The 25264-nt window shown below is 54.0% G+C and overlaps 8 protein-coding genes across 8 annotated transcripts; 3 read left to right on the forward strand and 5 right to left on the reverse strand.

Annotated features, from left to right (window-relative positions):
* Positions 1-93: 93 nt before the first annotated feature.
* Positions 94-2356, reverse strand: PG985_015346 (glycoside hydrolase family 37 protein; the record flags this gene model as incomplete). Its single annotated transcript, XM_066835112.1, has 3 exons — positions 94-1701; positions 1797-2109; positions 2172-2356. 3 exons carry the CDS (start codon positions 2354-2356, stop codon positions 94-96), a joined length of 2106 nt encoding a protein of 701 aa, XP_066676315.1.
* Positions 2357-3189: 833 nt separating this feature from the next.
* On the reverse strand, positions 3190-4463 carry PG985_015347 (threonine aldolase; the record flags this gene model as incomplete). Its single annotated transcript, XM_066835113.1, has 2 exons — positions 3190-4012; positions 4126-4463. 2 exons carry the CDS (start codon positions 4461-4463, stop codon positions 3190-3192), a joined length of 1161 nt encoding a protein of 386 aa, XP_066676316.1.
* Positions 4464-5563: 1100 nt separating this feature from the next.
* On the forward strand, positions 5564-6664 carry PG985_015348 (glycosyltransferase family 17; the record flags this gene model as incomplete). Its single annotated transcript, XM_066835114.1, has 1 exon — positions 5564-6664. The coding sequence occupies one exon, from the start codon at positions 5564-5566 to the stop codon at positions 6662-6664; it is 1101 nt and encodes a 366-aa protein (XP_066676317.1).
* Positions 6665-8360: 1696 nt separating this feature from the next.
* PG985_015349 (uncharacterized protein) lies at positions 8361-9135 on the forward strand (the record flags this gene model as incomplete). The annotated part of the gene is made up of 4 exons (XM_066835115.1): positions 8361-8529; positions 8642-8699; positions 8789-8907; positions 9020-9135. 4 exons carry the CDS (start codon positions 8361-8363, stop codon positions 9133-9135), a joined length of 462 nt encoding a protein of 153 aa, XP_066676318.1.
* Positions 9136-9976: 841 nt separating this feature from the next.
* PG985_015350 (uncharacterized protein) lies at positions 9977-12345 on the reverse strand (the record flags this gene model as incomplete). The annotated part of the gene is made up of 3 exons (XM_066835116.1): positions 9977-10106; positions 10166-10304; positions 10359-12345. The coding sequence occupies 3 exons, from the start codon at positions 12343-12345 to the stop codon at positions 9977-9979; spliced, it is 2256 nt and encodes a 751-aa protein (XP_066676319.1).
* A 4518-nt stretch (positions 12346-16863) lies between these two features.
* PG985_015351 (uncharacterized protein) lies at positions 16864-18350 on the reverse strand (the record flags this gene model as incomplete). Its single annotated transcript, XM_066835117.1, has 4 exons — positions 16864-17037; positions 17091-17850; positions 17915-18095; positions 18158-18350. The coding sequence occupies 4 exons, from the start codon at positions 18348-18350 to the stop codon at positions 16864-16866; spliced, it is 1308 nt and encodes a 435-aa protein (XP_066676320.1).
* A 903-nt stretch (positions 18351-19253) lies between these two features.
* On the reverse strand, positions 19254-20769 carry PG985_015352 (uncharacterized protein; the record flags this gene model as incomplete). Its single annotated transcript, XM_066835118.1, has 9 exons — positions 19254-19532; positions 19585-19786; positions 19848-19951; positions 20004-20163; positions 20218-20240; positions 20293-20363; positions 20438-20474; positions 20529-20554; positions 20622-20769. The coding sequence occupies 9 exons, from the start codon at positions 20767-20769 to the stop codon at positions 19254-19256; spliced, it is 1050 nt and encodes a 349-aa protein (XP_066676321.1).
* Positions 20770-22919: 2150 nt separating this feature from the next.
* Positions 22920-24586, forward strand: PG985_015353 (uncharacterized protein; the record flags this gene model as incomplete). Its single annotated transcript, XM_066835119.1, has 3 exons — positions 22920-23328; positions 23480-24328; positions 24411-24586. 3 exons carry the CDS (start codon positions 22920-22922, stop codon positions 24584-24586), a joined length of 1434 nt encoding a protein of 477 aa, XP_066676322.1.
* Positions 24587-25264: the final 678 nt, after the last annotated feature.

Consider the following 25264-nt stretch of genomic DNA (forward strand, 5'->3'; position numbering starts at 1 on the left):
AACTGCCCTTGATCTGACGTAGGAATAGTATTCGGGGAATGGCTAAACACCGCTCTAAGGGAAGAAAGATAGCCCCCTGACGCCATCAGATGTTCACTTCAATGAGCGGCTTCCGAACTTCTTGGTCCACCTGGCATCGAATGGGTGTAACTCGACGGCGCTGGGGTCGGCATGTCTCTTCTTCTTGGACGACGTCGAATGCGCCGCGGTGAGATTGCCACAGTCGGGCCGCTTCAGCTTGGTGTTGAACGTGTCGACGACCCAGATCAACACGCCGTTGGTCCAGCCAAAGCCCTCGACCACCTCGTACTCGCCGCCACTACCGACGGCGTTGGTGGAGTTGTCGCCGTACTTTTCGAACATGATGCCCTGGTCGGACGGGCTCAGCCCTTGCAGCTGCGGCGTCTCCGAGGTGGATCCTCCGGTAGCCCGCCACGTGCAGAAGGTGCTGTCCAGGTAGCGCTGGGCCAGTCCCAATGCCAGATCCTGGGTTCCGAGATAGTCTGGGTCGTCCTCCCCGAAGGTCGCCGGCGTGTTGAGCAAGCCTTGCATCAACACGTACATGAGCGGCGGCCAGACGTTGGGCTGGTCCCACTGCTGGCCCGTCACGATATTCGTGGCCGGGATGGCCCCGGCCTCTCGGGCGAGAAAGTCGACGAGTCTCTGGTATGCGATCCGCACGGCCAGCGGATTGCTCTTGAGCTGTCGGGGTGCCGCGCCAAGCCAGAAGGGGTAGAACTGCCCGACGTTGAAGTAGACTTGGTGGCCCTCGGGGGCGTCTCCCTTCTGTGAAGCCGTGGCGTCCTTGTCTGCAGGTACGAACTGGTTCTGGGCGCTCGAGGTCAGGTTGTAGTCGAAGTACGAGTTGTACTTGGCGCTCCACATGAGCGTGTACATGGCGGCAGAGCGCTTCTCGGCCGTTGTCGTGAACCAGGCCGCGCCGGTCTCGTTCCCTGTCGCTTTCAAATACTCTGCAATGGTGACTTCGTTGGCGTAGAGTATAGAGTTCAGATCCACGGGGACAATATTGGCCGTGTTCAGCGACCGCAATGGAAAGTACACATCATCAGCCGCATCCAGTGGGTTCTTCAGCCAGCGCGTCGTGTAGTCCCAGCCGGATTCCGCGCCACTTGCCAAGTTTGCATATAACTCTGCTTTTTCGGAGCCACTCAAAGCATGGGTTTCGGGGTAGATGATGCCCGAGGCGGCGTAGTATGAGCGGTTATTGGCCGTGACGTAGTCTTCCTTGTAGGACTCGGGCCTGGGCTCCGTGTTCTCCACGCCGTAGTGATTCAGCGTGTAGGTTTGACCACCGGCTTGGATCTCGACTGAGCGGTTCTGTGTCCAGAAGCCGTGCTCTTTCACCAGCAGGGGTACTGCGCGTTCCAAGATGCTGGTGTCGTTGGTATACTCGACGTAAGACTTCACCATCTGTGGGAGGACTGGTGGCTGCGACCTGTTGAGGTAGTATATCCTGGCACCATTGGGCACAAATCCAAACTCGTCAACCAGATCCAAAAAGTTCTCAATCACGTTCCTAGCAGGGCGAGGTATCAGTATGACTAATAGTGTACAGACTTCGATCATGGTCAGGTAGGAGACTGACTTGGATATTTCGGTAAAGCTCCCGCCTGTCCGTAGCAGTCCTTGCAGGATCCAGTAGGAATCCCAGTAGTACGGCTCTCTGAAACGTCCGCCGGCCTGGAGGAAGTCAGCACAGTTCAGAAGACAGCCCCGGTCAAGCGAGTAAAGCTTGCTCGGGTTGAGACGATGGGGACGGGGCGGTGAGCACTCACAACTACGAAGGTCCTCTTGAGGGGAATGAAGCTGTCGACACAGTCAGGGCAGTTGTTGGCGCCAACGTACTCTCTTGTCAGGTCAGGCCAGATCTCGATGACTTTCTGTGTGAACTCCCTGATGACTGTGTCATTGACCTTCTCCAGGAAGCCGGCATCCGTCGACAGCTGGTCCCTGGGGACGTCCCGAAGTTCGGAGCCGGCCTGGCCGAAGTAGGTCGAGAGAAAGTCATTGAGTTCAGTATTGTTGCTCAATGGCTTGGACAGGTTGCTGAAAGCGGCCACGACTTCATGTAAGGGCCGGAGCGTAGGTCTAGTTGCCGTTGGTTAGGACACACGACCTTGTATCTCTTCGAGGGGGATGGGGGTGCTTACAGATCGACAAAGGTCTTGGAATCGGAAAAGGGACTGGCCAGCTGGATGGCCTTGAGGATATCGCCATGGCAGTACAAGGTCGAGTTGCATGGTGCTATAGTAGAGCCATTCTGGTAGAGGCCTGAGACAAAGGCCGGCACCAGGGCTACGATGGCAGCCGCCGTAGCTAGTCGTAGACGTAGCATGGCATAGGAAGGCGGAAGCGGGATCCGTAGGTTGGCCTCCGTAGGTATTGGAATCACAGACAGGGAGAGACTTTTCGCATTCACTGAGGCTCGTTTCGAAGGTATGGGGAAATGTATATTTCTATAATACCCTCGTTTGAGGTCAGGTTGGGGGTTTATGTAGTAGTTAGTAGTACAGGGAGGCGAGACATGGTGGTGATGGCACAGCCAGCCGTACTGGCCGACCCGACTTGGTCACGGATCTGCCGAGTCGCTCACTAGTGGGGTAATGTGACGATGGATGGTGCATGGCGCTGCTTGTACGCCTGCATTCGGCTGGCCCAGTGCTGCAGTCGGCCTGCATCCGCGAGCCGAACACAGCTGTAGCCAATACGAGCAACTATTGGAAGCCAGATGGCTGGGCGACATGGCCTACTTGACCCATTGCGCTGGGAGTCTGACCAGGATTTGCGGCGCCGCCCACTGCTAGTATGTAGGCCTAGCCTCTATCGGCAGCGTCGTTGCCGTCTTTGTCTAGGTAGGTACGGAATGTACATGTATTTTAACTCCGCAGAAATCCTCCCCACGAAAATCGAGAGGCTCCCCGCATCCGATCCATATCCCCTGCTTTCTCCCCATCTACAGGCAATATGACGAGTGACGTGAGGCTGGGGATCCAATTGGCCCCTTCACTCACCGGGCAAGAGCTAGTAGTAGCAGTAGCAGCAGCCGTCATGCGTCTTCTCTGCAGCCATGACGTCATAACTTTTTGCATACCACAGTAGGTTAGGTCAATTGAGCGCATCCGATTTCAATTGAATAATATCAACAGAAGCGTGCAGGTGGGTTTCTACCTAGGCTTTGTATACATGTACTCCCGTGTCGTTGGCATGCTTGGGACCAAGCTTGGGAGGAGTGCTCCTCTCCGCGGCCACCTGCTTGAAAACCTCGGTCAACTTCTGGATAGCCCCTTCGCCAACCTGATAGTGCGTGATGATGCGGTTGCCGGATAACTTGAGCCCACGCTGGGCGCCCAGTTCGGTGAACCGCTCCCCGCTGCAGCCCATCGACTCCAGGTCGAGCCAGAGCATGTTGGTGTGCACCGGGTATAGCATCTTTCCCCCCATCTCAACCCACAGCTTCTCAACCCGCTTGGCCGTGGCGTGGGACTCCTTTAATAGCCCCCCTTCGCCGTTGGGGCCGGTGCCGAAAGTGACGTCGACGGCAACTCTTGCCGCTGCCGTGACGACGCCCGACTGTCGCAGCCCTCCGCCGATGGATTTGCGCATCCACCGAGAGTGCTTGAGCACCTCCTTGGGCCCGACAATGATGCTGCCTATGGGGGCTCCGAGCCCCTTGGAGAAACAGAGGTTCACCGTGTCGAAACACTCGGCAAAATCCTGTAGGGAACCGCCGCCCGAGGCAACCACCTCCCAAAGCCGGGCACCGTCGCAGTGCATCCGGATGCCATGCTCCCGGGCCCACGCTGAGATCCGCCGGACCTCTTCCAACGGCATGATCATGCCCCCGAGGGTGTTTTCCAGACTGATGACTCTCGTCGGACAGTCGTGAACATTGTCGCCTATGCATGCATGTTCCTTGACGTCTTCCAAGGTCAAGTGGATGCCATTGCGAGGAACCACGGCTTCAATCATGGCCTGCGAAAGGGATGCGACCCTAATAGAGAGAGAGAGAGAGAGGTAAGTATCAAGTTTCGACTAGCAGAGCTATATATATACACCGATATACACATATACGTTACACATCAGTAAACATTGCGGGAAACGTACCCTCCAGCCTCGTATCTGATTATGTGAGAGCGGTGGTCGCACAGCACACTGTGCGGTGGCTGTACCAGCAGGGAGCGGAGAGCCAGTTGGTTTCCCATTGTGCCCGACAACACGAACAATCCGGCCTCTTTGCCCGCCAATGCCGCAACGTGAGCCTCGAGGTCTATGGTTGTCCTATCCTCGTTGTACACGTCGTCATCCAGAGTTGTCACAGAGATGGCCGCCAGCATGGCGGCGGTCGGTGTTGTCTGGGTGTCACTCCTCAGGTCCAACGCGGCAGCTCCTCCATGCCCGACCCAGGTGGCCGGCGCGCCGTTCTGGCCATTTCCCTGATCCATTGTAAGTGAATGTGTAGTTGTTGGCGCAGGAGCAGTACGAAGGCGCCGAGACTGGCTGGTGGCAGGCCGAGGTATTAATGGGGACGCTGCTAGGTGCGGGGAAGAAGCAGGCGGCAGCCGAGGCCGGCGTTGCTCCGGCCTAGACGATAGGGCGCGGCGGGTGACGCCGCTCCACAGCTGTGACTGGTGGCCACGATGCGACGAAAGCTTCGGTCGAGCTCGACATGGCAACCTTAAGTCCAGTGGCTGTAAGGTTGAAGAGCAGAGCGCCGGACTACAGCGACCGGCATGCTTAACTACTTGTACAGTTCTCATCTTGACTCAAGCTCGGGCGACGATCCCCGACCTATGTTATACTCGGCAACTAATATAGGTAATGGAGGGGCACGTTAGATTAATAGAACAGGAGAAGTGCGAGTGGGAGAATGGGTAGATGGAGAGACAGTAGGTAGATGAGAGGAGAGGCTTGGCATCCATCCAGCTTACTTACTGGTTGGGGCTCTTGGCACTTGGGGTCTTGGACTCTTGGGGCTCCAATTGCAATCAATCAATTGCAATTGCTCTTATTCCCCCCCTGAAGAAACCAAGACCGGCGCTAGCTTCAAACAAGGTTAGGTATACAGCGGCATTGCACTTGCTTTAAATTTCAATCATTGGGTGTCATGCCATCTACAGTTTGATTGGATTCGATTGCAGATAAATACATGTACCTATGCATTGTAGGAAAATTACCATGGCAAGAGCGTTGCTTTGCTCAGGGTCTTTGCTTACATGCCTGCATCCAGCCGATGGTATATACATTACTTACCTAGCCTTATACGAAACCACCTAAGTAATCCGGTGATTCCTAGCAACCTGTCTGTCTGTCTGTCTTGATTCCGTTCTTCTTTCCCAGCATTAAGGCATTCCGTTTTTTTTTTTTGTTTCCATTCTCACGGTCGCCTTCTACCTGCTAGTTTCCTCGTCTAGCCTGAACTGAATTAGCTGGCCAGTAGCCCCCCGACCAGACCACCTGCAGACCCCCGTCCCGTCTCCAAAACTTTGCGACGTCGTCGGTCTCGCAATGCCGCAGCAGCACCCACAGTAACTGCCATCCCATCATGCGCGCCCCGAGGTGTCTAGGTTTAGACAGGCGGTCGGCCCCGAGACTTATAGCTGGCCTGATCTTCAGTTTCCTTCTGTTGACTTGGCTCAATCCGGCCTGGACAGATCGGACGGTCCACCGCGTCAACCGCTTCGACCCGCATCTCCAGGCTGGAGAAATAGATGGGCTCTGCAAGCAGCATGGATGGGCCCCCTTCAGGCCGCGGGGCTCGCCTGCCCGCCCGAGAAAGGTCTACGATCTTCTGATGGTCAACACGGAGCTCGACTGGCTGGAGATCCGCCTGAATACCACCTATGACTTTGTCGACTACTTTGTTGTCGTCGAGTCGCCAAAGACCTTCACCAACCACGACAAGCCTCTTGTCATCAAGGACAACCTGGACCGATTCGCCGCCTACCGGGACAAAATCATCTATCACACCCTGGATATCCCCCCAGGCTTTCACTCGGATCGAGCAAATCCTGCGTGGGACTGGGAGGACCTCCAGCGCAACGCCATGTACGATCAAGTACTGCCCCGGCTCCAGGGCCCGCAGGCCCCGGAGGACGGCGATGCCATTGTCGTGGCCGACGTGGATGAGATTATCCGTCCTGAGACCTTGGTCCTTCTCAAATCATGCAGCTTCCCCCGCAGGCTGAACCTCCGGAGCCATTTCTACTATTACAGCTTCCAGTTTATGCACAGGGGTGTGCAATGGTCGCACCCTCAAGCGACGTACTACCAAGGTTGGCGGACCATCTTACCGGTGAACCTCCGGAACGGCGACGGGAACCTGCCGCCCCTAGTCAAGCTGGAGACTGCGGACCTGTGGGACGCGGGTTGGCACTGCTCGTCCTGCTTTTCCACTATCGAGGAGCTGCTCACCAAGATGTCCTCCTTTTCCCATCAGTGGATGAACCACGAGCACTATCGCAACCGGGAGTGGATCGCAGAGCATATCCGGGAGGGCAAGGATATATGGGAACGGCCAGGGCAGGAATATGACAAGATCGACAACAATCAGGACGTGCCCAGCATTCTGCTCGACCAAGGAGGAAGATTCGGATACCTGATGAGGCGAGACGGACCCAGCGCCGGATTCACGGATTACCCCTGATCTTGCACCAGAAACAGCATACTCGTACATACTGTAAGATGATAGAACAAATACCACACGCCCAAGCGAATGGATGGCTGCAGTTCTTGTCTTGGATTTGTTTGCCCTGTCCCTGCACCTGCTGGTGACAGTAATGAGGACCGTGTCACAATGGCAAACATCGGTGTGCCAAATCAGGTTGGTTTGTGTTGCAGCACTCTGTCGAGTGCAACATACAGTAGACAGCTCTAGATGGAATTGTCGCTGCTTTCGAGGGCACGCAAGGCACAGAATGTGGGTTAAGGTTCAGAACCTTCGTCAAGGTGTATCCGTGGCACGATTTGATGCATGTCGCAACTCAGAGGGGGTGGCGGAGGACAGGCTCGGTCGCTTTGTCGGAATATAAGTTGCACTTGGTTTGCAGCGGCAATATCTTTTGAAAACCCAACACGAGACACAGATAACACGCCCGCACTTCCGTGCTGGCATCGGCATTGTTATGGGAGCGCAGAGAGACCGACCAATGATTGGAAAAGCGACAAGAAGCATAAGAGACCAAGCCGGCATGTCACTGTTTGTGGTTTTCACCATGTCGTTCTAGACATCGGCCAGCAGGGGAAACTTTAGCCTCACGTGCAACAAAGTCGCGCTCAACGACAAAGATGTCGAGCTACAAAGGGCTCTCTACATTCTGATTGGTACCAGAGTGTCTCGGTTTCCCTGTTACGGCTTCTCTTCCTTCGAACTCGAGACCGAGGCTGGACCTGCCTGTCATATGGCTGATCCCGGAGACAAAGGACTAGGCCCAGTGTGATACCCGCCACCCAGGAGAAAGAAGAAGCTGGGAAGAGAGTGAGAAAGACTGACCACGAGGGAGTCTGACATGAGGATCTGAGACACCATCACCTTTGACCAACGGTCCACACACAGGTGCCTGGGCAATGGCTAAGCTATATTGGTTTCAGAGAAGAAGTGAGTTGACTCTTAGTCTTGACGACGACGATGACCGACTCCCTCAACTCGACGGGCTGAGCAGCGGGGAATTCCTTGTGAAGGGAAGTTGTACAATAACAGGCTGCAACTGCTGTCGAAGCAGGGAGAGATGACCCTAGTCTACGATGCGCGTGCCCCAACTGCGATGGCAGTGGGAACATCACTTGGTCGGACTCGTTGCCGCATCTAGGCTAGCAGCACCTTGAAGGGAACCGTGGGCGGGGAGTGAGTGGGGTACTAACCGTCTGTCGAGGAGAAGATGGTTACTTACAGTGGCATCGGCAGCGAATGCAATACTTAAGGGAAGGGACGAGGTGACTGTGAGGTGATGGCGAGGTAAGGGGAAGAAAAAGGGCTTGATGGATGACCCAGTATCTGTGTAAGCTGGAGGGTTGGGATGGAGGATCCTCACCTCAGCAACTGCCCTTCACGATACATCATTAGTTGATAACCTGCATCACTTTGATTGACTACACTTACTGGTCGGGTGTTTTTCATACATTCCGCATAGATTTGTCCCGGCTTCCTGCAACAGTCCGGTAGCAAGCACGCACTGCACCACCGCATTTCTCCATTCTTGTAGTCGACCTACTCCTTCTTCCTGACTTCTTCCACCAGTCTTCCTTATTTCACCTCTGCACAACATCTCTCCACACCAATACACCAACCAATACACCATCAAAATCCACACGCTCCCGGTGCAACACGCGAATCCCGAATCACCATGAAGCTCCTCGCCGCCACCCTTGTCTGCCTCCTTGGCGTCCTCGGCCTCGTCGAGTCTCAGGGCTTCCTCGGCAACTGCACTTGGCAGTCCGCCAACCTGACCGGCAGCTTCCTTGGCATGTATTGCAACGACGACGACATCGCCGACTACGGATACCAGTGGACCTGTACGTTACTGCATCCTTTACCCGGCCACTTCCCTCACCCTCCTTGACTCAACACGCACATGAGTTGCTCGCTTTCACAGCTGCCAGAATCTAACAGTCTTGAAAACGCCAGGGTTCGACATCAATCCCTGCCTGATCAACAACGGCGGCCAGCTGGTCCCCTACGATAAGTGAGTTCCTGTTGCCCCCAGACCTGTGGCCCCGGCGCTCTACGCATACAGAAGAGCAACAGCTGACCTGCCGATCCCTCACAACAAAGCGGCAACTTCATGACCAGCTGTACCAACCTGAACTTCACGGCCACCAACCTCACCTTCGCTCTGACGGCCCAGTGCTCCGACACGAGCAGCCACTTCGTCCCTGCCGCCTACGACTTGAGTAAGCACCACCACTACTGCTGCCATCCATCTGCCCCCTTCCCGAACTCGTGCAACTGTATACCACGGAAATAAGCCTGCCTACTGACCAAATCTTCGTGCCCATGACATAGATCAAGTCCTCTGGAACCACAACGGAACTCTGGGTTGCTTCGAGCACCATGGTAATGCGACCGAATGCGGCCCGCAGTGCGACCCCGGTTTCGTCGTAATCCCGGATCCGTCGTAACCTGATCAGCTTCCTTCTGCCAATACCTCCCCGCTTAGGCCTGGCCAAAGGTGGTATGGGTTCTTGCCCGGAGGAAGTGGCGCCATCATCTTGGAGGAGAACGAGTTGATGACACGGACAAGTGGACTGGCTGTCTTAAGTACTCTCTAGCTGGATGCGTTACTTTGAGACGTCATGGTTGGGCTGCGAAACAAACACAGAAAGTCCGAGTCGCCGCGTGCAAACATACATGGAACCCCTTCGTACTGAATAGCGCAAGTTCTGAACCTATTTGATTTCCCAGCCCATCCTTCATATTACCTCTTCTCTATGGTGATTTTAGCCTGTCATTGAGGTTGAGTGAGTCGGCTCCCCTACATAATGGGGCTCTTCGGTGTCCATCTAGCGTTGATATTGCCGATAGGTCGGGTAGCCTTGAATCTATCTATATGTACACCTCCCGAGTAGACGGTAGATCCGCCTACCTCTCTCTTCTTCCCATGGCCATAAATCATGCAAGGACACATGTGCAAGGGCACGAAATATGTCCATGCCGTAGTTTTTGTTCACGCTGACGCTCAAAATGCTTCCAATATTGGCATGACGCCCCCTTTCGACGCGATATATCCGCCCATATGCTGAAATACTCAAACAACTCGTCCACACCCGTATGCAAACGCTTATCAGCTGCGTGGTTGCGCTTAAGAGGCAGCTGGGCCCTCATGGAAAATGCGGCAGGCGACGCTCCATTTGTTGACTCCGAGAAACGCCAGAAAAACCAAAAGACTCTGTCTTCATTCGTCATCGTAGTCGTAATAATCCTGCTCCCAAGATTGTTCTATCCCTCTCCCTTCTACCCGACTTATGCCTCCTTAGACTTCTTGGCACCAAATATGTGGCGGCCTCTAGACTTGCTGCGGCCCTTTTTGGATTTAACACTGGATTTGACACTGACAGCAGCATCGTCATCCGCGTATTTGCTCTTGTGAATCCTATCGAGTGATGTCAGTTTGGCTGTCCCCAGTTGAACCCTCTGTTTTGGGATACTTACCAGCTGTTCCCGGGCATGCTCATTCCCTTTGCCTCGGCCATCCTGTAGAACTTGGCGCTCTTCTTCAAATCCTTTTTGCAGCCAACGCCCTGCGCATAGCAGAACCCAGCTTCAGTGAGAGCGTCCACGTCGCCCCAGCCTGTAGGGAATCCAGTTAGTTCATGTCGCCACAGCTGAAACATGGGCAACTTACTACCAGCAATCTCAAAGCACCGCAACGCCAGTGCCTTGTCCTGCTCAATTCCCCATCCATTCATGTGACTGACGCCAAGTTCATATATACTCAGAGCAAACTGAGCCTTGCGTGTCTTGCGTTCTGTAAAATCCACCGTCTTGCCGTCCTTGACGTTGCCTTCATCTTCGGCAATCTCCACACTCGCACCCTCAGCAGCCTTTCGCAGCCATTCTACACCTTCGCGCTGGTTTGGCCGCATGCCCCATCCATGCCGGCAAGCCAAAGCATAGAGTAGCATGCCCGTCGGAGACCCGCCTCGCGCCGCTAGACGAAGATGATATGTAGACTCTTTCACCGAACCTTCCTCGTGGCACTTGATTCCCTTCTCCAGATGTTCGTCGGCGCTCATCTCGGCCGCCGTAGGGGCAAGGGACCTCGCGGGCTTCACGGTGCTTGCCGAATCGCTTGTAGCTGTTGACATGGGCGTGCGACCTCGAGTCTGGTCGTGCAGCGGAGACGTCAAAGGCCGACCACGGGGCGCGTCTTCTGAAGGTCTTCCGGCATCGCTGGTCGATGTACGACTCGGGGCGGGCGAAGGCCCACCATTCAAGGAAACCTCGTTGGATAGCTTGCTTCGCTCCAGAGAGGGCCTTCCGAGGTAGGGATCCGCAGCTGGCGCCGTGTCCAGATACCGCGACGACGAGCTAGTGGGCCGCGAGGGCGGCGACGGGGGAGCGTGGCCTTTAGTGAACGGCTGCACATTGCTAGGGTGAACCATCGGCTCCTCCCATTTGAATTGCGAAACTTCATCTGGGTTGAACATGCCCGAGTTTCTTTGCAGCGCCTTGCCTCTCGGCAATGAATATTTAGTGTATATGTAGGAAGGCGCGCCTCTACCGTCTTCGCCTACGCCGTCACCGAAGGCCTCGCTATGCATACTGATTGGCGTCTGCGCGGCTTCATCACCCAAGACAAACGATGGCTGGCTGTCTTGGGATGCTTGACGGGATGGTGTCTCAAGCCGAGCCGGTGGGTCAAAGCCGGGTGTTCCTGAGCGGCTAAGGGGCCTCGAGAAGTTGAAGGAAGGGCGTGGTAGCGATGCAACCGAGCTTATCGAAGGCGACCTTGCGTGGTGGAAATTTGCCGCCATTGGCGACGCCAAGGAGTGGCTAGAATAGGCACTGCTGCCTGACAGTTTGCGAGGCGGTTGAGAGTGGAAGGACACGCTCAATGTATCATCATTATGCGACTCGAGCGGTGCCGACATAATACTCGAGGAGCGCTTTGGAAACATGGATCTCGGAGGAGCCAGGCCCGACTCGTGGGAGATTTGCCGGGTGAGCTTCTCTGGAGACGGCGGTACTGATGTGGGCGCCTCGTCGAGAACGACATTTCCAGCGTCTCTGGAGCTTGGGTCTGGTTCCGTTTGACTCGTTTCGTCCTTTTGCTCTGGCAGACTTTCTAGGTCTCCGGGAGACTGTTCTCTTCGGGCGCCAAACACGCCATCATCTGCCTCGTCAAGTCGATCCAGCTGTCGGCCGCGCTCGAGGAAGCCGCGCTCAACGTAGGGATTTGGGGGCACCGGTATCGATTCATCCGGGGTAGGTGGTATGCGGCTCATTCTGGGGTGCATGGACACTGGTCGATCGGACGGGTCTTCGAGCTCGGAAAGTAGTCCCAGGCCTGTTTTTTGCATCGGGGTCTCGTCATGGTCTTCGCTTGAATCATACGACAGGGACCGAAAATATTCCGAGCGGCCCTGGACCACGAGGGGGCTCTCGACAGTCAAGGGGGGCAGTCGACTCATCCTCCTGCCCTGCTTGTTGCTCTCCTCCAGCTGCTTGGCGAGCAGCCGGCTTTGCGCAGCGAAGGCATCGAGTGGTGAGAGCGCAGGAGGAACCTCTCCTGCGACGTGTAATCTCGGGGATCGCAAAGGCCGCTGTGAGCTTGCGACAGATGCCGAAGAAGTCGACCTGAGGTCGATGAAGTTGGGTCGGTTTGCCATGTTGTTTCTTTGCAGACCGGCCTAAGGTTGCGCAAGGCGCGCGCGCGCGATCTACGATATATGGCAGCCGTGGTTCGAGTAACGAGGTGTGGCGTTGAAGGGTCAAGATGCAACGGTGCGACTATCTGCCTGGCGGGCACAATTGGGTTACGGCTGTTCCTATCCCAGTGGTTGGGTTCGTTTGTGGTGAGGGCCCAGTTCCCGTGTGCATCAGAATTCAAGTTGCGGCGCCGTAGTCCTCCCGAGAGTCAAAGTCGGATTGTAGAAAAGTATGCAGTAGGGATACAGAGAGAAGATGGAATTCAGGGCGCCACGGCTAAAGTATAATTTTCTAAGGAGTAGGGAGGTGATGGCTCGTTGGTGTGGATGGCGATGACGGTGGGCGATGGGCGATGGCGATGGCGATGGCTTCTGTCGCGAGTGGCAGGATGTAACAGGAACGAATAGGAATGCCGGAAACGGGGGTGTACACAGCGTATGTAGTCGATTGATTCGGGATGGCCTTTCTCTGGACTGGTTTTCAGGGTATCCGTCTCCAGGGATGTGATTCAGGATTTGGGGCCGTTTGTTCTTTTGTTTGTCAGGTATACCGTACCGTATGTCGGTGTTAGTTGGTACGTAAGAAGGAACTAGTCGGGTACCTGAGTGTGGCGGTTGAAAAAGAAAGGGGTGCGTCGTGGGAGGGCGACAGGATTGGCCGGCTTCGAAATGACGGCCCAGGTTGCCAGGTACCACCAGTTGCTGCTGGGCTTGATGAAGAACGGCAGGCACACGGGCAAGCAACAAAAGCCACGGTGCATCAAACCACACGATCCCTTCTTCCCCAGATGTCAGACTGGAACTACTTGGACTGGTGTTGCATGCGTGCATACATCAATACAACATCAATGCATGTAGGTCGTAAGGTTAGGCATGTAGGTAGGTAGGTATGTATGTAGGTAGTAGATATGTAAGTGACAAGCAGCGGTGGCAGTACCGTAGCAAAGAGAGGACGACAAAGGATTGGTGGGCAGCGAGCTAAATCAAGTATGTTTAGCTGCTGCTGCTGCTGCTGGTACTGATGCTAGGTCGCAGACTGGGATGACGGGGGGGTTGAAAACAGTAAGTCAGTAGTAGTAGGTCAGTAGGCCAGTAGGTCGGTCATGTGGGTGGGCCTGTACTCCGGCAGTATGTCAGAAAGTTAGGTGCCTAGCGTGGTCAGTCAGGGCTGGCTAGGTGTGCATGTACAAGATGTATGTAGTGGCTTCTTCTACCTTTCAATCAATAATACATCAAATTCGATCAATTGATGAATGAGATTGATCGAAATGGGCATTTCCAGGCAAGAGGGACGGGAAAAGAAAACCACGCCCGTCCCGAATGGAGAGGTAGGAAATAACAAAGCACCTGGCAAATAACGACAGCAGCCATCCAAAACCGTCCCTGCTGCCATGCTATCCCATCGGGATGGAGATGCGTATTCTGATGTGCAGTCTGATGGGCCACCTCGAAGGGGGTCAATTTTCTTTAGCCTCTTGGCAGGAGGGTCCAAGTTGGCAGTCCCGCAGTTTCGCCTGGTACCGGCGTCCGAGCTGTGATTGAAGCTGACGACGAGGTATCACTTACCTCAACATCGATGGGGTCGGGCAATATAAGGAAGGGTTACCCGAACCCCTACCCCATCCGCTCTTCTCGCCGGGCGGCTCAATCACCTGTTCCATTGCCGAGCGCTCTCTGGCAGGAGGAGGGCAGGAGGTGGGAGGTTATCTCGAAACCCTCATTAGGGGTCCTGGGTTCAGACCTCATATCTGGTCGATAATGCGATGCAGATGCAACCCCTGTTCCACCGCGCATCGATGTATGGGCGTACCCACATCCATCTCATCACCAGGAGGTAACTTATTTGATGTTGTAAGTCGGTAACCTCCAATGTAGGTAGGTACAGATGTACATATCGACTTTGAGTGCTGCAGGAGGTAGGTAAGTCAGTCAGCACTGTATGCACGCCCGTGCAGCTAGTAGTACAATGCCGTTCACGTGCATGCAAACCCCCTTGGGAATGGGTTGGAAGTTTATCCTGTTTTGGACCGTATAGAAGCGTACGGTACATACGATCTAGAGATTTCCCATACAGCGTCGCCGGTGTTTTGCTCGTATTGGCCGTAGAGACATCGACTATGCACCGAGCCAAAGGCTTAGCCTGGTCTAGCCCGTCAAAAATACGAACGGGCGCATTCGTTGGGCGCTCTAGGCCACATCGATGCCTAGCTTTGGACGGCTGTCGTCCCAAAGAGGGCCAAAGATTTAAGAGGAGCCATTTTTCCGCCTTCTAGAGCCCCTTCGAAGAGCACACAGCCCGGCCGGACACGACGCAACCGAACCAACGTCAAGTCACGGTTAAAAATAACCTTGGAACTTGGGACGAGCCGGCACGTTGGACGTCGGCACAAATGTCCACCTACCTCCTTTGGACGACCGTTAACTTATGAGACGGAATCTGGGGGGAGGGGCAGTGATGAACCAAGCATCCTGCGATCGCATGCTGTAGTTCACTAGGTTAACCCCATATCAATGCATTTGCCCTATATGGTAGCATAACGTTAAGTCCTTAGGGTGCTGCTGCTGGCTGCTTAGACTGAGCTCCAGTTTGCATCTTAGCCTTACTTGTAGCTGCATCACGAGGGCCGTGGGGGAGCCTACCAACATAGAAGGCATTGAAGCTACTGGCGAGTATCATCGAAACGGTGCTTGTTAGTCAACCAGCTTCACGGTTATGGCTTATCAGGTATTATAGCTTTTAGTAGGCCAATCTTGGGGCGGTTGGTTGGCCCGCATCCCGTCCTATCCCAGCTTTCCATGCTTGCTCCCATCACGGGTTCTGGCATGGAAATTGCAGTATGTGAGTGCTCATTAGATGAGACCCCTTCCCCCAATCGATTCATGTCAGATTGCTGCGACCTTCGGTAGTTGTGGTGCGAATAGCGTCGGGCTGAGAGGCTAGAAACAGCAAGGCCGTTCCTGTTACACACCGGAGGGGAAATTCTGAAATTCTAGAAGATTGCGAACCGCAATGCTGCAACTCCTTGGTTGGCTGTTATAAAAGGCGGAACAAGGAGGACCCATCACCCGATTTCGATTAGTACTGCTAGGTATGTAGGTACATATATAACCTGAGTGATGGCAGATGAGAACGTACGTACGCTCACTTCTCTACTGAATCCACTAACGGTGCCCCGAAATTGGAGGCATGCTGCCATTGCATCCTCGGGTATATCATGTACCTACATCAATGATATGTACGTCCTTGCATCAATGAACCAATATAAGAATCTTAGTAAGCAAGGGAGACGATCCGATGTGTTGCGTTAAACCGCCTCCCGCCTTTTGAAACATGATTGATCAAGAGTTCTTTTTTCTTATAATTAAGTTTAGGTTAGGCCCCCGATTACATCGCCGATGCCACATAGGTCACCTTGCCTTAACGCCCAGTACCGGTACTGTCTGTAAAGGTCTCGCAACATTACGTAGCTGGCTTGCTTGCATGGCTTGTTGCTTGCAATTCGTCCGGCTTTCGGCAGTTCATTGTTTTGATCGGCGCCGCATGTTTCAGCTGTCTCTGCGGGAAGTTTGATATCTTCCCACCGAGACACCCCATTGCTGTGAAGCTTCGTCCTGCCAGATGCCCTCAACCACCCATATAACATTACCTACCATATACACCAATGTACCGATTAAGTCCATCAGCCGGCCGTCGGCTTTTTGGCTCAGTAGCACATGCAAAGCATATAGGCTGCCGTTGCTGGGGCAAACAAACATATGCTGTTGCTATGGAAATGCCAGCACAAGAGTATCACTGGGGTTTATGGCACGCCAATATCTTTACATGCACTACACTACGCCTTACCCAGCTTGCCTGTTCAGGCATTGTGTAGGTAATTCTTCAACTAAGCCGAGTGGATGTGAGAAGCTTGGTAGCGGAGAATCCCTGCAATGTTGTGGCTCGAAGACGTTAGGTATTATACATATTCGGAATATCTATGTAGATATCGCGCAACGCTGCGTGCAGGCCCTCCCTCCTCGCCTCGTACACAGAAGGGAGTGCGCAGCCACCTCAATTGTGTTATGTGTTTAGCCTGCCCCGAGTTGGCCAATGTGTCATTGCCCCCCGTACCTGTCGCATTGATCAGACGAGGCCACGGCAGCACCTCACCTCGTGTCTGGCGAAGATTTGGCCGGTGCTTACTTTATTTTAGTGCTTGCATGACGTCAAGCTCAACGAGCCGGTGCTTGGCCTTGAGTGGGTGGCATCGGGTTTACTTTTCATCTTGTCCAAAAACAGCCATTGTTGGTGGTCAATGTCGATGGAGGATGGCCTTCGCCAGCTCACTGACCGTGTCACTCGATCGTACGCGTGGAAGCCTGGGACGTCAAGATGAACGTTGGCCCTTCATCTAATCCAAATAAATCTAACCGATAACTCCGCTTCCTATGCATCACATACAAACCCTAATAAGAACCTATGAGAGATCTAAGTGGCCCCTATAGATCTTTAGAGCGCAACTTCTTCAGCCTCGTCGCTCCTTCATAGACACCACGGTCTACTGCGGCAGCAACCGTCAGCGTGCCACCAATGACAGCGCAGATACCAGTGAGAAAACCGGAGAACGTTTTCACGCGCTCCTCGCGGTTGACAACCTTCATTGGGGAAATATCCTGTGTATCCGGTCAACGTCTACTCATTTTGGGGTCGTGTTCTGGCAACTTACGTAGGAGAAGAATACTCCAGGAATGCCACCTTGCGCGTGCTTTCGCTCCTGGTGGCCCTCGGCAGCATCGTCGCCACCAGCAAGACTTCTCTTGTGGCTGGTAACCGAGTACTGGTGAGTCTCCAAGCTGCCATCAAAAGCTTGGCCCAGATTTCCAAGCCAAGTGCCGTCGTCGTTCACTTGGCTGCCTTGCTTCCAGCCCAGGGGCAGGTAAGAAGTAGGCACAACCTTAACAAAGTACATGAAGTTGAAGTTGGGATCCTCCGTCGACTGTTTGACGCCGTCTAGCGGGTTCAAGTGATGGTTTGTCCAGGGGATGTTCTTGACACTCTTCTTGGCGATATCTTCGGGAAGTTGCGGTCCAAAGCGCAAGTGGTGGATGGTGTGTTCAAAGGAATGGCCAATGCCGGCTGGGTCATCCCAGTAGTTCTTCAGGTCATGAACGTGCATGTTCATGTTACTGAAGCTCCTCCCAGGGGCGAAGTGGAAGTTTCCAATGACCTTGTTGACCCGCAGACCACCTTCAATACGGCAACCCTCTCGGCGCTGCTCCTCCAGCTTTTCGGAATAGTGCTCTCGTTCGCACTGCTCGACATTCTCGCCACGGCCAAAAGCCCACGATGCCTGCGCGTAGGCTTCTCGGACCTCGTCGCAAGTGGAACAGCATCCGGCCTTAACAGCGTTGCTAGGAGCGGGTGCGCCGTAGCAGGGACCGCAGTAGTCGGGATCAAGATGCTGTGCAGCCTCGTCGGCGGAATGACTGGGGGGCTTTTCGTCAGCAGTGAGACAAGCAAGCGTGCCTGCGCAATGATGCATGGACTTACAGCGACAGAGCCTTGACATCGATCACACCACCGCCTTGCTGAGCGGGCTGGAGCCGGACCTTGTTGACTCCATGCATGACTCCATGTTGTTGTTCTCCGGAAACGTCCATGACATCCAGAGTGAGCAGCTCGCAAGGAATCTTGGGGAAGGTAATGTTCATATGGATCTCCATTCGCTCTCCTATCGTCGCATCGTCAGCGGCCACCAGAATGGGGGCAGTCTGCATTCTCCAAGCCACATACCTCTTCCCTTGTCGACAATGAGCTCTGGGTGTATCACCACCCTCCTGTAGTCAGCCCATTCCCCCCAGGCGAGATAGAGCACCACGATCAACGAGACGATGGTGACGATGCCGCCCGATGTGGTTCGTATCCTCGCATCCTCGACAGTCTTGGTGAAGGCGTCGAGCTTGGTGAATCTCGATTTGGCGGCCATGGCGAGTTCGGAGGCGGGCAACTTCGGGTTTCAAGGAAGGACGAAGCTCCAGGGCGCGCAAGGCAAGCAAAGCAATGTAACGATAGCACACTGCAAGAGCTGCGAAATGCCGCGGCTGCTGAGTGGGTTCAAAGGGGTCAGGGACGAATTGAATAAAGGAAACAGAGGCAATTCCAGTTCTACCGTGAACACGGCATTTGGGTTGGATCACTTTGGTTCCTCGGAGTGAATGCTGTTCGATAGGTACTCTCGGAGATGTCGATCAGGTCGCAAGTCGTCGAGGCCAGCAATCAAAATCCACACTGCGCTCAAAGTCAAGTCGAATCGAATCAAGCAATAGGTAGCACAGGCAAAGCACAGCACGTAAGTAACCCCGGACGCGCCAAAGAACACCTTTCGCTTTTCAGGGACCGCGGCTTAGCTTCCCAGGTTAGGGGCCAGCGGGCCCATAAAAGATGCTAACTCTGGCTTAGCGACGCTTATCTAATGCGCTCCCTCCTATCATGGGCATTCAATTGCATTTACCTAAGGTTCAATGTCGGCTATGACTGACTAGGTACAAATGAGGTATGTATGTACATACCTGACCTGCCCGCATCTATTAATTGATGACCTGTATGTAACACGGCAGTTGAACATTCGATCAGGTATTCCGGTACGAAAACCGATGGTTAGATGCTTGATGTGTGTGCTTGGTAAGCTGCCCTCCAGCCAACCAGCCTGCTTAACTGTTCAATACATGTACTCAGTCGGCTGCTGTATGCGTGCATGCATGCGCTGACTACCTATGGACCAGGCCGCCCGCCGGCTGGCCGGCAAGTCGTCATGATCGGTGTTGTGAAGGGGTGTGCACTGGTAGTCCATTATCAATCATTGTCAATACAATTCAATCTGATGCTATCTTCAAACTCGTCCGCAGGGCTCGCCGCCCTGGTCATATGCCTCCCGCGAGGGTTGGCGTACGACCGTAACCTCGGTCTTCCTTACGATGCCTAGCCCCTCAAGGATGTTCTCCTGGCTCTCTGCTGCTTTGGACCCAGAGATATCGATTTCCCGATCAGCATGGCTGCTAAGGCATTGCATGTCGTCCCCGCCTGCTACTCCTGCGTCTTTCCATGTGTTCAGTGCATGGGCAGAGTTCCTCCCATATCTCGTGTTACCGCCTGTCGTGCCTCGTCGGGTCTTTTCCGAAAAATACTTCATGAGCGGCGCGAGCGTCGGGGACACATGTTACAATGATCCCCAGGTTGTTCTCGATCGTGGACCACATTATCAGCTTGGCAGAGTCGAGGTAGTTGGCAAGGCTCTTGATGGTCTGAATGCGGAACATCTGGATGATGGTGATGAAGATGCCGAGAGCAAACAGGCCGAGGAGCACCACCTTCTTGCGGTTCTGGATCTTGGACGCATACAACGTTGGGAAGGGGAGCAGCATGCTTCAAGACTGTAGTCAGTATGGCTGGCCTGGGAGCTACGGTGTCTCTGGTGGTTGCTTACACTATAACATCCAACACTATCGTCATAGCAGCCACGGTGGTATAGAAAGGGACAGCCTCTATGCAGCGGCCGTGGATGATAGTCGGGTCCCATTGCTTGGCGATCTTGTCTGTTGTTAGTCGATCGTGGCACGTACACCATTCGGGTGGCACATACCGGAGTACAAAGGTTGATCTGGACCACCAAGAAGGAGGCGTGGAATAGGATAGTCACGAGGGACACCAGGACTGCTAAGAACCTCCAGATCCCCTTTGGCAGAAATCGGAAATACGATAGCAAGAGGCTGAGCTTAAAGAAGAGAATACTGGTGATGTAACTGCAATCGAGATGTCAGTCGGCTGTTTCGAAGGGGGGTACAATGGCCACTTACAAGGGAGCGCCTATGTATTGCAGCTGCATTATGTGAGCGACCTTCGGATAATCGGGACAGAGGGAAGCAACATACCAGTCCGAAGTTGTAGAGATTCTCTGGCGGCATGTCGTCGACATTCTGCAAACCCAAGCCCCATTTCGTTTCTAAGAAATATGGGTGAGCCATCGCACACAACATGACGGTGTGATATCGCACATCAAGCGTTTGGAGCACTTACGAATAACAGTGACCACTGCGAAGCCACACGATGCCAACTGGAATGATGTCAGCAGCGGGTCAAGCCATACATAGAGGAAAACACCACATACCCAGCCTATGACAATGACCACGTCGTCTTGAGTATAGCCGTTAGTTTTGTGTCATCGTATGTATCCGCCACTTGGACGGGGACGGAAACCTACCAGCACCACTGGCCTTAACCAGTACTACCCTAACATATGCCCGGAGAAGTACACTGACGAGCGAAAGCGATGTGAATAGCAATGCCACGGCCGAGATCCAAATAGCATCAGTGGGTGCGTCGTTTTCTGCATTGAACGTCCAAGCCATGGCGAATCTGCTTGAGAGGTTCTCTATGCACCGTTTCGTCCGTACTTGGAGGCTGGAGGAAGGCCTGGGAGAAGATTTAGGTCAGAATGGGCCGTGAGCCGACCAATTTCGAAAGCAAGCAGCGACGGGTGTCACTCTGGGGAAACACAGTGAAGTAGGTGGTTGATGTATCAAGTTCCAGTACAGCACAGGTGCGGGAGACTAGAAGGATAACACATACACAGTAGCGCTGCTAATGAAAGCGGCACTTTATGACGTCGAATGCAAGCGGTGTTGGGTCCTCCCCGTCGAGAGATATCGAATCTTAAAAAAGCAGCAAGGCATCCTCTCCCTCCCACATGGAAGGGACCAATTTTCTATGGCCGTGACTACAGACTTAGCTAACAAGGTCAAGGGCAGAAGGCAAACCCAACTCCTTATTTCACATCTCTAGGGCAGCTGAATGTCATGGGTGATGTGGAATCCGAGATATTGTCGCCGACAAGACCCATGGTAGCCATAAGCCTCGGGGTGCCCCCCATCCGGCAAGATCACCTAGCTGCTCGACCACATAGCGGTCAATACAAAAGCCGTGGGGATCGGGCTCGTCCTACCTGAACCTGAGATTCGACGACAAATTTTCGTCCAGCCGATCCTCGTGTGGAACAACATTGATATACCCTTTGGGCGCATGCTCCACGGAATGTCATATACCTATGATGTGGCAGCACAATACAGCGTCAACATTGGTAGATCGAGACCATAACGAAGAACATCAAAGTGTCGGCGGCAAACGTTGCTCCCCCATGTATCAAGCGTGGCCGCGGATAACGATCGTATCAAGATGCGTTGGGAGTTTCCGCTGGGACAAGGTGGTGTTCACTCGGGAACCCACGTGGCGGATACCAAACGGCTGGGTCACACCCGCCGTATGATTGCAACGTTCGGGCATCCCGCCTATGAACGAGTCATGTACTACGAAAGCGAGGTAATTCATCTGTCGATCCCTGCCAGGGTCAAGCACTGCAAGCCTTTCCCCAGAGGGCAAAACGAAGGAAGGCTTTCTGATACGGGATCATCGCCCCGTATTTCTCACTGTCGCAGTCTGCCAGCAGCGTCAAGCCGGGGGTATACTGGAATGTTATGTTACAGCTTGGTCCATGGTAACGAAGTATTGGACTTAAGGTTAAATTTTAGCTACCGTACAATCCGCCTTCAGGTGAATCTTGGTTCTATCGGGATGCGCCATTGCGATATCCAGGGCCGCGATTACATTAATTTTACTCTACTTTATCTCCTTCAGTTTTATCCTCTTCGTATATCGGCTGAAAAGGCATACCGGGTATGCGGTATTCGTCCTGGGGGCAGGCCTCACTGACTCGAACGATTGTGGAAGGCAATTCGCCTACCCCATGTCTGGTCCACCCACGAAGTCATCTTGGGTACGGGTCCCAGCCCAATAGATCAACAACACCAACGCCGCATCCAGACAATGGGGCCCAAAGGCGGAGGCAAGTCCGCACTCATGCTCTCGCTGACCGACAGCAGAGCCAATGATGCTGGTTCTTGATTGGAAAGCCGCCCGGGGTAGCACATTCTGATATCCAAAGACCGTACGCGTGCTAGCTGTGCCGCATGGGAATATCACCCCGGGCGGGCCAAGCTCTTCCAAATCATACGCCGAGATACGTCAAAAGTAAGCAGAGTTCCGGTCGATCGCAATGCTACGCTTTCTCTTCCCAAGCACGTCCACTCGTTTTTTCCCTCGCTTCACCGTCTTGGCCAATTGCCTCTTCGTGCTGCTGATAGGTTTCTTCTGCTCGCCAGCATGAAGCTCTTCTCTTGCTTGCTAGTAGCCGTCGCTCCTGTCGTCGCTGCAGCGTCACGTTGCCATCTCGCCGCCGCCGCGGGAACAACGAACACCTGCAAATGTTTCCCGGGAGACAGCTGCTGGCCTTCAACTGCAGAGTGGAATCGGCTGAACACCACCATTGGGGGTCGTCTGGTGAAGACAGTTCCCCTTGGCACGCCTTGCCATGGTTCGGATTATGATGCCGAAGTGTGCAAAAACCTGCAGCAGCAATGGCAGTTCGAGGATGTCCAGTCAGTCTGCCATTCCGATTCCTGAGCCCCCACTTCTACGTCTGCGATTTGCTAATACCGGAAGCAGCATGAGCTCCTCTTCTTCGGTAATGGCACCGTTCTTTGCCAACCAGAGCTGCGATCCTTTCCAGTCTAGGTCTCGTCCCTGCGAGCTGGGCAACTATGTTCGCTATGCCGTCAACGCCACTGGCGTCGACGACATCAAGGCGGCCATTGCCTTTTCCAAGGAAAAGAACATCCGATTCGTCATCCGCAACACTGGCCACGACTATCTTGGACGTTCAACGGGTGCCGGAGCACTTGCTGTGTGGACACACCACCTCAAGGACATCCAATTCCTCGACATCAACGACAAAGGGTACCAGGGGAAAGCCGTCAAACTCGGCGCCGGTGTCCAAGGATTTGACATCTTGGAAGCTGGCCGTGACAAGGGGCTAGTCGTTGTTGGAGGCGAATGCCCTACCGTGGGTATTGCAGGTCAGTGGTACCATGCACTTGTTTTTCAAACGCCGCTTCGTCTACCGAGAGCTGCCCTCGGGCTCAGGGACTACTGCCCGGGGAGACTTCTCGTGGCCGACAACTAGGGTATCCGTGAGTCCGCATATGCTAACGCAGTCTCATCTTGTAGGTGGATATACCCAAGGAGGCGGACATTCAGCTCTTAGCACCTCCTTTGGGTTAGCTGCGGATAATGTCTTGTCTTGGGAGGTCGTTACCGCTGATGGAACCTTTCTCGAGGCCAGCCAAACCGAGAACCCCGATCTATTTTGGGCTCTTAACGGGGGAGGCGGTAGCACGTTTGGCGTGGTAGTTTCAATGACTGTCAAGGCTTTCCCGGACGCCACGATTGGCGGAGCGACCCTTTCCTTCTATATGGGGAGCAACCCCAAGGAGAGCTTCTACGGGGCCATTCAAGCCTTCCACGAGGCGTTGCCGGCTATGGTTGATGCTGGATCGATGGTTGTCTACTACTTCACCAACGAGTTCTTCATGATCTCGCCCCTGAACGCGTATAACAAGACAAAGGGGGAGGTCGAGACGATTCTCCGGCCTTATGTTTCGGAGCTCGATTCTCTCGATATCAACTACACCGTGGCGTATAGTCAGTTTGATAGCTACTACGAGCACTACGACCACTATTTCGGCCCGCTACCTCTCGGCAACATCCAGGTTGGTATCGCCCAGTATGGTGCGCGACTGATCCCTCGCTCTGTGGCGGCCAACATATCCACGACCTGGCGAAGCGTTGCCGAGCAAGGAGTGACTTGGATCGGTGTCGGTACCGACGTCTCCTCCTTTGGGAACAGTGAGACCACATCTGTTCATCCAGCCTGGCGCGACGCCCTTGTTCACACCACGTTCACCCTGCCCTGGAACTTCACAGCTCCCTGGGAAGACATGATCGCCCTGCAAGACAAGATGACCGAGAAGATCATGCCTGAAGTTGAGGCCGCCACAGCTGGCTCTGGCTCGTATGGTAAATACCACCTCTGATCCACACTCTCCTTTACTACATGGTAGCATACTGGATGGATGATGGCTGCTAACAACTGATTTAGTCAACGAGGGCGACTGGCGCCAACCCAACTTCCAAGACACCTATTGGGGTTCCAATTACCAGAAACTGCTTGCCATCAAGAAGAAGTTCGACCCAGCCGACTTCTTCTACGCTACAGTCGGGGTAGGAAGTGAGGCTTGGAAAGTTGTCGAGGACGGCCGACTGTGCCCGGCGTAAGTTTGTGTCTGCATCTTCGTCCGCGCCCAAGCATTAACCATACAAGTAGGGCGGTCCCCCAGCCAGAAGATACCGGGATACATATTCTCCGCCGTGTAGAGCTTTGATGATTTGCCCCTGAGCACAATCAGTACTTGGTCGATACCAGCCGTTGTTTTTGGCCGTGTGCGTCATACACTTGCTTGACGAAAGCCGGGAGCCATGTTCAATGTATCATATCAAAATTGTGTACCTTAGCTAAATGAAATATAATACCTAATGATATAATAATACCCAGTGGCTGTTTTTCAACGTCGACTTTTGCCTCGTATATGGCCGAGTCACTGCTTTTGAAGCAGACACCACAAGGGCAAAAGCCGACGCCGGCAAGCCGAAGCCGACACGCCAACTGAGATAGTCGTCGGCCTCGGCGTGTCGGCTTCAGTATCTAGCCAGGTGAGGATGGGCATTGTATACATTACAACCGATATTACGACAAGCAGGTAGGCTGGATAAATTGAGTTAGGTCGTGTAAGCTGATGGAAGCCGGGCAGTGACTCAGATAACCCTGCCCCACCGTAGCACAGCGCGATGGATATGATTGGTATAAATACAGGATGACTTCGGCCGGTCGAACAACCAGGCCCTACCCGGGGCTTATACACAGTCGTTCACATCAATCTATATCCAGTTGTTACT

This window comes from Apiospora marii (assembly GCF_038362585.1).
Source record: "Apiospora marii strain CBS 49790 chromosome Unknown utg000013l_segment0_segment0, whole genome shotgun sequence".
In the NCBI taxonomy this organism is placed as follows: Eukaryota; Fungi; Ascomycota; class Sordariomycetes; order Amphisphaeriales; family Apiosporaceae; genus Apiospora; species Apiospora marii.